This window comes from Peromyscus eremicus, chromosome 8a (genome assembly GCF_949786415.1).
Source record: "Peromyscus eremicus chromosome 8a, PerEre_H2_v1, whole genome shotgun sequence".
In the NCBI taxonomy this organism is placed as follows: Eukaryota; Metazoa; Chordata; class Mammalia; order Rodentia; family Cricetidae; genus Peromyscus; species Peromyscus eremicus.
The window spans coordinates 65,616,211-65,628,294 of NC_081423.1; the positions used below are offsets into that span (position 1 = coordinate 65,616,211).

At 54.7% G+C, this 12,084-nt stretch overlaps 1 protein-coding gene across 1 annotated transcript in view; it reads left to right on the forward strand.

The window, feature by feature from the left end:
• Positions 1-294: 294 nt before the first annotated feature.
• Tmem132e (transmembrane protein 132E) overlaps positions 295-12,084 on the forward strand; it is a 55,231-nt gene continuing 43,441 nt past the window's right edge. Inside the window, exon 1 of the mRNA XM_059269576.1 lies at positions 295-361. Within this exon, the coding sequence (XP_059125559.1) occupies positions 295-361 (67 nt within the window). The remainder of the gene's footprint in view (positions 362-12,084) is intronic.

Sequence of the window (12,084 nt, forward strand, 5' to 3'; positions counted from 1 at the left end):
GGGACCGCACGTGCGGCTCCCCCCTCGCCTCTCAGATCCTGCAGGGGGCACCAGCCCCGGGAGGTGGAGACTTCTCCGGCCCGGAGCTGCGCCCCCACTGGCTCCAAGGGTGTAGCCGGTGGCGCCCGGGACGCCCCCTCCCCTCAAAGTGTCCCCAAATTGCGCTCTCTGGCCCCTGAAGCCTCAGCAGAGACAGCTGGGCTCCACGGTGAGTTGGAGGCGACCGAGCCCAGCCTGAGACCAAGTCGCCGTGGACCGCTGCCTCCTAGGACCCCTCCTGCCCCCAGCTCTGCCATGGCCCCAGGGATGTCGGGCCGCCACGGCGCCGCCCTGCTCTGCCTCTCCGCGCTGCTCGCCCACGGTAAGTGTCGCGGCGCAGACTCGGGGTAAAGATGCGGCGGGCGCCCCTGGAGGGGGCGGAGGGAGAATCGGAGGAAGGAGCACCCTCATCCTACTGCTCCCCTGGACTCTCCGCCGGCGCTACCAGCACGGCGTCCCCGGCTGCCGCGGGAGCCTGCTAAAGGGACCTACCTAGGTCGGTCCAGGGGAGATTGGAGGAGGGGGTCTTTCCCGTGGTCTCCGAGTTAGAATGCAGGGTCCAACCCGAGACCCTGGGGGCGTGTCCGCCCACGGATGTCTAAAGGGATGCCAGAGATCAACTAGATTGGGTCCCCTGCACCCGGCCACGTCTCCCCGTGCAGCCCGCGAGGCTGGGGACTACTGGGACCCACGGGATCTCGGCTTCCCGGCCCTGGCGCGCAGGCGGGTGCGGGGCCGTGCGGCCCGCTGCCTGGCTTCCTGCGTCGGGCCTCGGGCAGGGACGCGCACGGTAGGGGCCCGGGAGGCTTGTGAGCTGCATCTCAATGGCCGGCCGGCTCGCGGAGCAAGGCGGGCGGGGGTCTGGGCAGCGGGCACGGGCCGGGAGACTGGCGGCGCGCGGAGGCAACGGGGCCGCGCTCCCGCGTTCTGCAATCTGTTGCGTCTGCTCCCCAGGCTCGCCCAGGGCTCCGGGCTCCGCTGGAAAGGGGTGACGGAGGGAGGGGCCTGGGGTGGCGCACCCAGGCAGTGAGACAGCGAGGATGCAGGTTGGAGAGGGAGGGGGTGGGTGTCTCAGGACAGCCTTCCCCACCCAGAGTGGGAACTCAGATGAGCCAGGAGGACGCTGTGGCAGCTTCCGCAAGCTGGAGATGCTCCAGGAGGCGAGGGGCGCTGACCTAGGCGGGAGGGAGGGAGCTGTGGAAGCTGGAGAGGGTATAGCCCTCTGCTGCGCCCAACGTGGAAGCAACTGACCCAGGACATTTTTTTTAACCAGCAAAGGACCTGATACCGGTAGGGGACTCTGATGCCCCGCTTTGAGGGGTGAGCCAAGGACAGAACTGGAGTGGGCCGTGGTGGAGCTGGCTATCTGGAGGTTTTAGAGAACCCACCATGTGTGGTGGTCAGCTTTTGCCGAATCTGTGCAGTCCCTGGGAGCTTGATTGAGCCCTGCTGTGAACCCACCCAAGGTCTTTAACCAGAGGCATTGCTCCCTCCGACCAGGGTGCATTCTCAAGGTTGAAAGACTAAGAAAGTATGGCTTCTAGAAACTGTAGGGTCCGAGGGCAAGGAGGCAGAGGGGAACAAGCTGACCCCCGCACCCTCTGGTGGCTGGGTTCCTCCTGCTGTGGGGTGAGCTGTTTTGCCTGTGGTTCAATGGAGATTGCTAGTCTCTTGTTTTTTCACGGGAGCAGTGAGCAGGCAATGGCTAGCAGGAATAGGGTATAGCGGGGGACCTAGGGGTGCAGCCAGAGAAGAACCTTCATCCCTGGGAGAGATTGACAGTGGGTAAGGGTAAGACAGTTGTGTGGGCTGGTGGTGACCAGGAACTCAACCTAGCAGGCCTTTGTTTAGGAATGGCTCTTAACCTCTGCTTGAGTTCCATTACGAGCTCAGCCTTGGCCCCTGGGCAGCTCAGTTGCTGTCTGTGTCCCTGCTACCCATTGCATATTCTCTGGCCTGGCGGTAGAGATCTCTTCCCCTTCCTGGCCTGCCAGAGCTGTCTGCTTCCTAAGCCTCTGCCCTAGGCAGGCCTTCTGGAGTGTCCTGCCTGCTGTGAGCCTTAGCTAGGGCTCCATGCTGTCTCTGGGCCCAGGGTGCCCAGCAGCTCTGAGCAAGGACTGCTGTCCTTAACCTGTCTGCACACAATGCTAGCACGGTCCTTGGATGCTTCGGACTAAGGGCTGACTTGTGGGAAGAAGACAGTGGAGGAGGTGGACAGCGCCCTATTGTCCCCGCTCCCGGCTCCCTTTCTGAGTCCTTCTCTGAGCTCCGATGTCTCTTTGTCAACCCATGCCTCAGTTTTACTTCTAAAACTTGGACACAACCCAACAAGCAAGAGCAAAATGAAAGAAATGCATCTTGTAAAAATGAAGCTAGTCTGAGCTCCAGGCCTTCATCCTGCAGGACTGCCTAGGACCTCTCCTACCAGCGCCCCCTTCGCCTCCCCCCCCCCCCCCCCCCGTTTGAGGAAGGTACATGGACTTACCGTCACTTAGGCCAACTTTCAATAGGTTTTCAGGGCTGTTCTAGATTGCTGGGAGGCAGGGGGTGGGGGTGGGGGGCACTGCTGCAGTATACAATGCCTGGCAGGCGACTGAGGCCACAGGGTTCTGACCACACAGCCAGACTGGAGGCCAAGCAGCCTGGGCTTCTGTCTGACTATGGCGCCATTGGGCAGGGTGACCTTGGGCTGCCTCCCTAGTGGCATGTCCCCCTCCCCCCAGCCACAGCATGTGGTCTCAGGCCCGCAAGTCCCTTCCTCACAAGCTGCCAGATAGTCGAGCAGAGCCCTTGTATGGACAGAGCACCACACCCCTTCCAGGCCCAGCTCAGCCCTGCAGGGTGGGCAGAGTGGGGTGTCTGGCTCTCTCTTGCCCTGTTTCCAGCCTCGAAGAGCTAAGGAGGTCGTTTTCTAGTATCTGTCTTTTGAGTGACAATCCTTTATTTTTAGTTTGAGCAGGAGTCTAGGGGATCAGGGTGGTGGCTGAACCTGTTGGAGAGCTGACTGGGTCTGCTCTCTTAGTAACCTCTACTGGCTGCCCATTGCCTATGGGACCAAAGAGCAAATCTCTGCCCTGGCATCAGGGTCCCTCCTGATCTTGCTCCAGTGTGCATCTTCCCCCATAGTACTCTCGACGTCTCTCCTTCCTCCCTCCGTGTGCCTTACGCGAGCCCTGTCTCACTTCTCCGGAGTCGGCACCTTGCCTCCAGAAACCCTTACCCAGCCTTCAAAGCCCAGATTCAACAGCACCTTCGCCAGGGACTCTTAGACCATCCCAGCTCCTCAGCCCTTTTCCTGAATGCTCTCCTGACACTTCCAGCTGGCTGCTTTTGTGCCCAGTTCAAAGATGTTATCCACAGGCCTTAAGCCCCTCACCCCAGCCCTGGGGCTTACACACACTCTCGGGTTACCCTCATCCCCAGTGCCACACACACACACACACAGCAAGTGGGTCAGAAGTCATGGGTGAGGGGAAGCAGGCTCAGTGGGGTAAGGACGGAAGAGGGCAGGGAAAGAGACAGGCTCAGCCTCTAAGAGGGGAGGAAGCAGGAGCAGGCCCAGGCCATACTCCTTGAGTGACTCCTTCAGGCTGTACCTCCCAGGGGGCACACTGGGCCATGGTCTTGGGAGGCTACAGGCTGTCTGACACACCCCAAGACTTTCTCCTGCAGGTTGTGTCTACCCACCCCTACTGTGTCTCTCTGGAGGACTGGGCAGGCAGCAGGCCGGTAGGAAGGCCGGTCGGTGGTGGTTGTGGAGCTCAGCTCTGTTAATGTGTGAGGCCAGTAGGTGGGGGTGTGTTCTAAACTTGGTGGCAGAAAATGAGCTTTGCTGGAATGCAGCCTGAGGACGGCGGGGTGTTGGGCTCCAGCTACATGAAGCTCTGTGGAAGGCCAGGGCTGGGACTAGGCCCTCAAAAGGCACCCATGAGGTTTCCGGGGCCGGGGGTAGGCAGGAGGCTACAAGCACAGGCTCCAGCCATCAGGATATGGCCCACCAGCCTGGGCAGGGTCTGGCCTTGTCAGCTTCCAACACTGGAAGAGGAGACCCCAGGATAGCCAAATCCAGCCTTCTAGTATGCATGGACGAGGAAGCAAACATGGCAGAAAAAGGCCTGGAACTCATGCAGCAAGATAATGCTGAACGTTAAACTGTCCCTGGAGCCTAAATGGGGTTCCTGGTTTAGCCCAAAGCCCCTAGACAGGTTTTGCTACCTCTGCCATCCCAAGATATTCTGCATGTCCCAAGCTAGCCCACGGTGGTCAGCCATCCTGACAGTCAGTCCTAATTAGCCTTCCCTAATACCCCTGGTCACATACCACAGGGCAGCCGATAGAATCTCAGGGCTGAGTCTCACTCCCTGCTGGACCTCCCAGCCCAGCCCCAAAGCCCAAAGATTCCCCACCTTGTTCTCCCTCAAGGCACTTTATATCCAGATTCATCAGCAGTCCAGCTTATTAGAGGGCTGAGATTGGAGGAACCCAAATCCAAGACCTATTTGGGCTACAGATCAAGTTCAAGGCCAGCTTGGACAACTGTCTCAAAAAAGTCAAAGAGAAATCTAGGGCACAATGCTTGTCTACCCTGTGCAGGGCCATAGGTGTGGCTCCCTCCAGCACCACAAAAACAATTTTGTAAGGCAGTTTGGACTCAAGAGTCTGCGGGTTGCAGGGCACTCAGGATACCTTGGCCCAGGGAAGTCCTTTCCTCCTGAGTTCTTCTTCCTCCTCCACCGTTCTTAACCTCCTAGTTCTCTGCCCCTCCACTTCCACCCCTCCACCGGCAACAAATGCCAGCACGTGGCTCTGATTGCCCTCCCTGCTCCTCTGCCCCATCCCTGGCAATCCTCCCTCCTTTCCTTCTTGAGCTCAACACGGAATTTTAATAAGAAATTAATGAGCCAGGTGTGTGCGTGTGTATTTTTAAGAAAATAAATGTCGTTTTCTATTTTCCTGCTCTGTCCTTTGAGCTGAAAAGCAAAGTGGGCATGCCTGGCCATCAGTTCAAGCTGTCTGTGCTCTGCCTCGCCGTGCCCATGGTTGGGCCACATACCCACCCAAGACAGCACCAGTACTCAGCCAGCCAAATGTTGTCAACGGAGGATAAGTGGGACTTTAGAGAGGGGACAGGTGAGGCCAGTGGGGCAGCAGAGGCAAGCCAGCATTCAGGGTAGCCCGTCACCCACGGCCTCGGAGCCCATAAGTCACTGCCATGTCTTATCCTTTGTCCCTTTGGCTCCCCTTCCTTACACACACACACATACACACACACACACACACACCACAACAACAACAACAACAACAACAACACACCAGGCCTTGTTGGCTCTCAGCACCCAGCAGGGTGAGTGGGAAATGGAAGCAATTACCTAGATAACTCAATACATGTTGCATGAATGAATGGATGCAAAAATGAGTAATTTGCTGGAAAAAAAAAAAGAGGCAAGAGTAGAAAAGGTAATTGAAGAAAATCTTTTGTTTTTGCTTTTTGCACTAAATTATTTAGGAAATTATCTGCTTTTAGAAAGTCCCCCTTTTTATCAAACCTGAGTCCTGCCTGTTGCATTCTCTCCCTCAAATTTTTTGGTTCATGAGAGTAGGTGAGTAGTTTGCTGTCTTCACTCACATGGCTTTCCCCGTTCAGGTCAAAGAGCTGGTAAGTTACATCCTTGGCTTGTAGAGCCTGTCAGCCTATCTTTATTTACCTGGCCCTGTCTTTGGGCCTAGGAGAATGACGTGCCCAGGGACATCAGGATGGATGGGTAGCTCTTACGATGGTTGAGATTCTCAGACATCTCCAACACCGATCCCAAACATGAACACGGTGGACCCTGAGGAGCAGGAACACAAGACTCCTTCCCACCTACCTACACTTGGGATCAGTGATCCCACTGTGCTGCCAGGTGGCCATCATGTGAAGCCGCTTCCCTGTGGGCAGTTCTGGCCATGCCAGCTCTAACGCCAGGCTTTCTAACACTGTCTCTGGAGCTCTGTTCCCATCAGGGACAGCAATAGCATGGGCAGAGAAAGTGGGAGCCTGTGAATCCACTAGGCTGCTTGAGAGTCCCTCTCTCCCTTGATCTCTTAGGTGTGTCCAGTCTCTTAATGACTTTCTCTCTCGCTCACGTCATTCCCTCTGACTAGGACACTCTTCCTCCTTCTCCTCAACCTAGTCTTCAAAAGAGAGCAATCCACTCCTTCCACCCAGAAAGCCACTGCTTTAGTTGGGGATTCTATTGCGGTGATGAAACACCATGACCGAACAGCAAGTTGGGGAGGAAAGCGTTTATTTGGCTTATACTTCCATATTGCTCTCCATCACCAAAGGAAGCCAGGATGGGAACCTAAATGGGGAAGGAATCTAGAGGCAGGAGCTGATGCAGAGTGCTTACTAGCTTGCTCTACATGGCTTGCTCAACATGCTTTCTTTTTTTTTTTTTTTTTTTTTTTTTTTTTTGGTTTTTCGAGACAGGGTTTCTCTGTGTAGCTTTGCGCCTTTCCTGGAACTCACTTGGTAGCCCAGGCTGGCCTCGAACTCACAGAGATCCGCCGGCCTCTGCCTCCCGAGTGCTGGGATTAAAGGCGTGCGCCACCACCGCCCGGCTCAACATGCTTTCTTATAGAACCTAGGACCACCAGCCCAGGGTGGCCCCATCTACGTGAGCTGAGCACTCGCACATCAATTACTAATTAAGAAAATTCCCCCACAGGCTTGCCTATGGAAGCATTTTCTGAATTGAGGCTCCCTCCTCTCTGATAACTGTAGCTTGTGTCAAATTGACATAAAACTAACCAGGACATCCACCCTGATTCTCAGATACCAGAGGACTCACTAACACTGCCACCCATACTGATTGGCCTGCCATTTGAATGGCACACTTCCTGGCTTCCCTCCTAGCCATGATCATAAATGTGTCAGGATGCCATATGACCCCTTCCCTGCCATTGTCATCCTTATGTCCCCAGAGGCATCCTGGCGCGCAGTGGATATTTGATGATTGTTTAAATGAACCAGTGCACAAACCCTTGTGTATATCCACATCTTCAGCACTCAGAAAGTATTCAGTTGGTACTTACTTACAATGCATGGGGCCGGGCATCATCCCAAACAGTCTTGGCGTGAACTCCTCAGGTTGCTGGATAGCTGTCCTTGGGCACAGTCAGGCCATGGTTAGGAGTACACACATTCATCAAGTATTCTGTGCTTGTCACAGGCCAAAGTCCTGCAGGGAGTGTAGGGAGTTCGAGAGCGGCTGAGCGGTTTGTCATAGCAAAGTGAGCTCCGGCTGAATGGGGCATCCATCATTAAGTATCAGCTTCAAGGAGTGAGGAGATGAAAGTGAGACCATCAGTATCCACAAGCCTTCACAGAGGAAGCATGGTGAAGAACCCTGGGTAGGCGTGGCCACTTGAGAAGGTGGGAGGCCCGCAAGACTGGGGTCTGACAGAGAGAGGAGCCACCTGGCATCCCTAGAAGGCCAGATGCCAGTGTCCTCACCTCACAAGACCCCAGGGTGCCATGCAGCATTCCCTTCCTCCTCTACATCTCATCTTTTGACTAATTATCTAACTGCAAAAACCCTGCTCCCTAGGACCTGGGCATGTCATGTACTCACTTGGCCTGATTTCATACCACAGTGATTTGGGGTGTCGTAATCAAGAGGTGGAGGCTCTGCCAGCATTCAGTGACTACAGAGCCTGCTTCCTTTAAGTCTCTGAGCAGCCTGCAGTGGTTCCAGGTCACCTGCTCTGGGACCTCTCTGCCTGCCTCATCACTGACCTGCAAGTGTCTTGGTGTTGACCTAACCTCCCACCGCCAGACACTAGCTACTGATTATCCCTGGTGCCCGTATATCAGCCAGGGGGTTCGTCTGTCTCCTGCCTTGTTCTTCCTCTGGTGCCATAGGTGTTTGGGGCCTTTGTCTAATGGGAAGAAACTCTTCCACTGGAGGAAAAAATGGTCATTTTTCTCTGCTGCCAACACAGCGGAAAAATGATCTCAATTTTCTGTGGCTGTTTTCAGACAGGTAAAAACTGCCAGTAGCCAGCGCATGGGTGAGATAGGCTAGGGAAGACAGGCGGTGATGGGGCTTAGCCCCCCACTGGGGCACTAACAGCCCTTCCTGGTATATTCTCTTCCCACTCCCGACTTTAGCCCTTGCTGACCACAAGCCTGTGTTGGGCAGCCATCGCTCTGTCTGCTGAGCACTGATGGTGCCCTTCCGTTGGTATCGGGCATTGAGTCATCCCCTGGAGCCAGCAGAGGACCCTGTCCTGTTTCCACGCGGGTATGACATTCAGAGCTTCCCTCCTCCACCCACCCTTTCCCTGCGCTCAGCATTAAACTCCCTGACTCCGTCGCCCCTTGTGTGATGTGGGCCAAGTTACTTAACCACTCTCTGCTTAAGCTTCTCATCTGCAAAGGGGGATGATCAAAGCGTTCCACTTGCGGGGTTTGTTGTGATGATTCAATGAGCTGTTGTTTCATGCCAACTCTTTCAGTAGATCGCACCCAGCAAAGAACAAACTCACAGAAATGACGGTTGTCAATATTATCATTACTAATGTTATTAGTGTGTGCCAGGAGCCATGTTGAGTGTGAAGATGAAGCTATCTGTCTGTCCCTGCTAATCTGTTCTTTTTTTTTTTTTTTTTTTTTTTTTTGGTTTTTTTGGTTTTTTTCAAGACAGGGTTTCTCCGTGTAGTTTTGGTGCCTGTCCTGGATCTCGCTCTGTAATCCAGGCTGGCCTCAAACTCACAGAGATCTGCCTAGCTCTGCCTCCCAAGTGCTGGGATTAAAGGCGTGCGCCACCGCCGCCTGGTGCTAATCTGTTCTTAAAGAGGTTTGTAATGCGATGTTCTAGAGAGAGGAAACCTGTCTGCAAGGATGGTCACCAAACCATTGGAGCTGCCATGGAAGGAACTGGGAACGATGCAGGGAGGAAGGGAGGGGGAATTATGTAACTTAGATCAGGGGAGGCATCTGGGAAGAGGTGGTTCAGGAGCCCTGGTCAGGTTCCAGAACATTGTTCTGAAGGTGAGGCAGTCAGTGTCTCCTTCCCCAGGGAAGACAGAACCAGTGCAAGATGGCCACTGGTCTACTGCTCAGAGCCTGGGGGTGAGGCTGCATGCTGGGAAGCAGTGTGGGAGGCTACATGATAGGCATGTGCATAGCCATTCCTTATCAAGATGTTCTGTCTAGAGATCTCTCAAAGCTGTGACCTTATGTTCCACGAAGTGCTCAGGAGCCATTGAGAGTTGTGGAGAGGGAGGACGATGCTATACAAGCAGCATTCTTAACAATGGCCAGGTCAGGGGACACACTGCACGTCTGTCCAGAGTGGAAGGAAGTTGTAGTGCTAACATCTGGAATTGTGGGTCTTGACATGGGAAGTGGCCGTTAGCGGTCATCTCTAGTACCACCTGGGATAGTGAAAGGCCCACTTTTAGAACCGGATTTGTAGGTGAGCGCTGCCGCTGTGGCTGGCTGGGGAGCTGGAAGTGCTGGATCTCTATCTACAAATGCTGGTCTGCACATGTGCAGATGGAAGGTGGGGAACCTGTGGCCCAAGACTCAGGACATGGACCTGTCAAGGCCCGGAGTTCCTGGAGGCACTTGCATTATACACTCCTGGACAACACAACACATCAGAACCCAATTCCAGAGACCCCACCTGCCCTCACGGTGTGATAGAGGCCCAGCCAGCCTCATTTCACACCCCATCCATCAGCCAAAGCCAGAGGAGACATAGCTACTCAGGGCTTCTGTGAGCCTGTGGCCTGCAGGGAGGGCCTCAGGAACCAGTCACATGGTGGGCAAGTATTGGGATCATGCCACAGCACCCCAGTCTGTTCCAACCCTTCCTACCACAGTGAAGTCAGGTGTTCTGGAAGATTGGTCCCCAGAGCCTCAGCTTTCCCACCTGCAGCCTGGGAGCAATGGAGCCATCTCTCAGGAAGCTGTGCAGGGGCAGAGCCCACCATGGAAGCACCCAGAACAAACAGCAGGCACCTGCCGCAGGGCTGAGTAAACACAGGTTTCTTTTTTTCTTTCTTGCCCAGAGTCAAGCCTCTGCCTGCCAGGAAGCACGTTCAAGATGTGCCAAAAGGCTTCCCGGAGAGCAGTTGTCTAGTGATTGGAGTTTTTGTTTTGTTCTGTTGGAGTCTTTTTTTTTAAAAGCCTTAATGCCTCCTAGCAACTCGCTGTTGGGATTTAGGACCACAGTAGCTATCTCAGTGCTCTCCCCCACCCGCAGATCTCTGCAGCAGCCCGGGTCCCTGCCTCTGACTCTGCCATAGCACAAGCATGACACTTGTCTGCAGGGGCCTTGACCTTCTGAGATTCACATCCCTATCAAGCAGTCCCCAAGGTGGACAAAGGGTGACCTCCACCCCCACAGTCAGGGCCCTGGTCTCCCTGATCCTGCAGCCTGAAAGCTCACAGGGACAACACAGAAGGAGTCTCTGAGGACTCATTACCCTTATGTGTACCGCTACACGTCTACAATAGAAAGAAAATCTTATCCACCCTATAGCGTCCTTGAAGGTAGGTAGTTAGAGCCACATGCCCCACATGGCACCTACAGATCTTGTGACAGAGTCGTGGAGCTGCTGTTTTTAGTGAAGTCACTGGCACCAAGGAACCCTCAGCAGCCAACCCACGCAGGCCTGTCCCAGTGGCCCTCACGCCCACTCCTGCCCCCACCACCTGCATTTTTCTTCTTCCTCTGCTGTTTTCTTTGCCCATCAGCTAGAGATGGCATGGATGATCAAACCCATCCTCCCAGGGCCTTGGGGGCGGGGTTTAGGGCCCCTGACTTTATTGCCCAACAGTAGTATAGCAGAAGCCATGTGTGTGTGTGTCTGCCGCAAAGTAATTTTAACAATATATTCCAATCCATCTGTTCAAACGATGGTTGTTTCCTCGTGGAAGCCCATAGGAAGCTGTGATTTGACGTTTGGAGTTCCCGTTTCCTTCTGTCGGGGTCACAGCCTCAGAATTCTGGCCTTCCGTTCTGCCAGCAGCAGGCTCAGTTCCATTCTGAACCCCACCCCCAGGCACCCACACCAGCTCCAAAACACACATGTCTCACCCTGCTGGCTGGGTGCATCCAAGACCTCTTCCCCTCAGAGGCACTTCCAAGGCCTGCTTTTGGGGGGCCGCACTAGTCCTGAACAGCTCCTCTTGACTCTTGAAAATCTCCTGCCCACTTAGAGCTGGCTCTGCCTTTCCCAGCTGGGGTGATTCATGGTGGCTAGGGACGGTGACCCCTCTTTAGAAGCATCTGTACCTGGAGCTCCTGCACCTCACCCCAACCACTGCCAGATTCTGGACATGAAGGTCAAATGCCCGTCACCCTTCTGCTCAGCGTCACCTCCCCTGACCAGGAGAGAAAGCCAGAGTCCTCAGCAGCAGTGCCCAAACCTGCCGGGACTGTCATTTCTTCCCACCCTGCCTCTGTTCTCTCAGCTCTGGTCACACTGGCTTCCCAGCTGTCCTTAGCGTGCCTCAGAGGCTTGGTCTTCGGATCCCTCTGTCCTTTTACCTCTCAAGTGCGTCTTACCAGCGCAACCTTCACTAGTCAGCTCTGTCCACTCCCTCAGCGCTGGGATTTCTCCTACGACATAGCACAGAGGTATGTGTCTACTTGCTGAGGGGTTGAGCCCCCAGCTGAAGGGAGGGCCCTGACAGCAGAAAACACATTGGTTTTGTTGAGCGTTGTACCCAGTCCCTGGACCAGGGCCCAGCGCAGGGATTCTGAGTCTATAACAGGAAAGGAAGGGATCCATTGCAGGTGTGGCCCCCCACCTGTCCTCTAACTCCGCCTACCCAGAGAACTGCCGGAGAAACAAACCAGTCATTAAATGGGAGACAGGAGCCGGAGGTAGAGAAGTTATCCCTTCCTTCACTTAATCATTCACACATTCGTCTGGCAAATCCTGGCTGTGCGATTCTAGAGAAACGGCTTACCTTCTCTGTGCTTGGTTTCCTCATTTACATAATGGGGTACTAGCAGTAGGATCCTCATGAAGTCATTACAATGA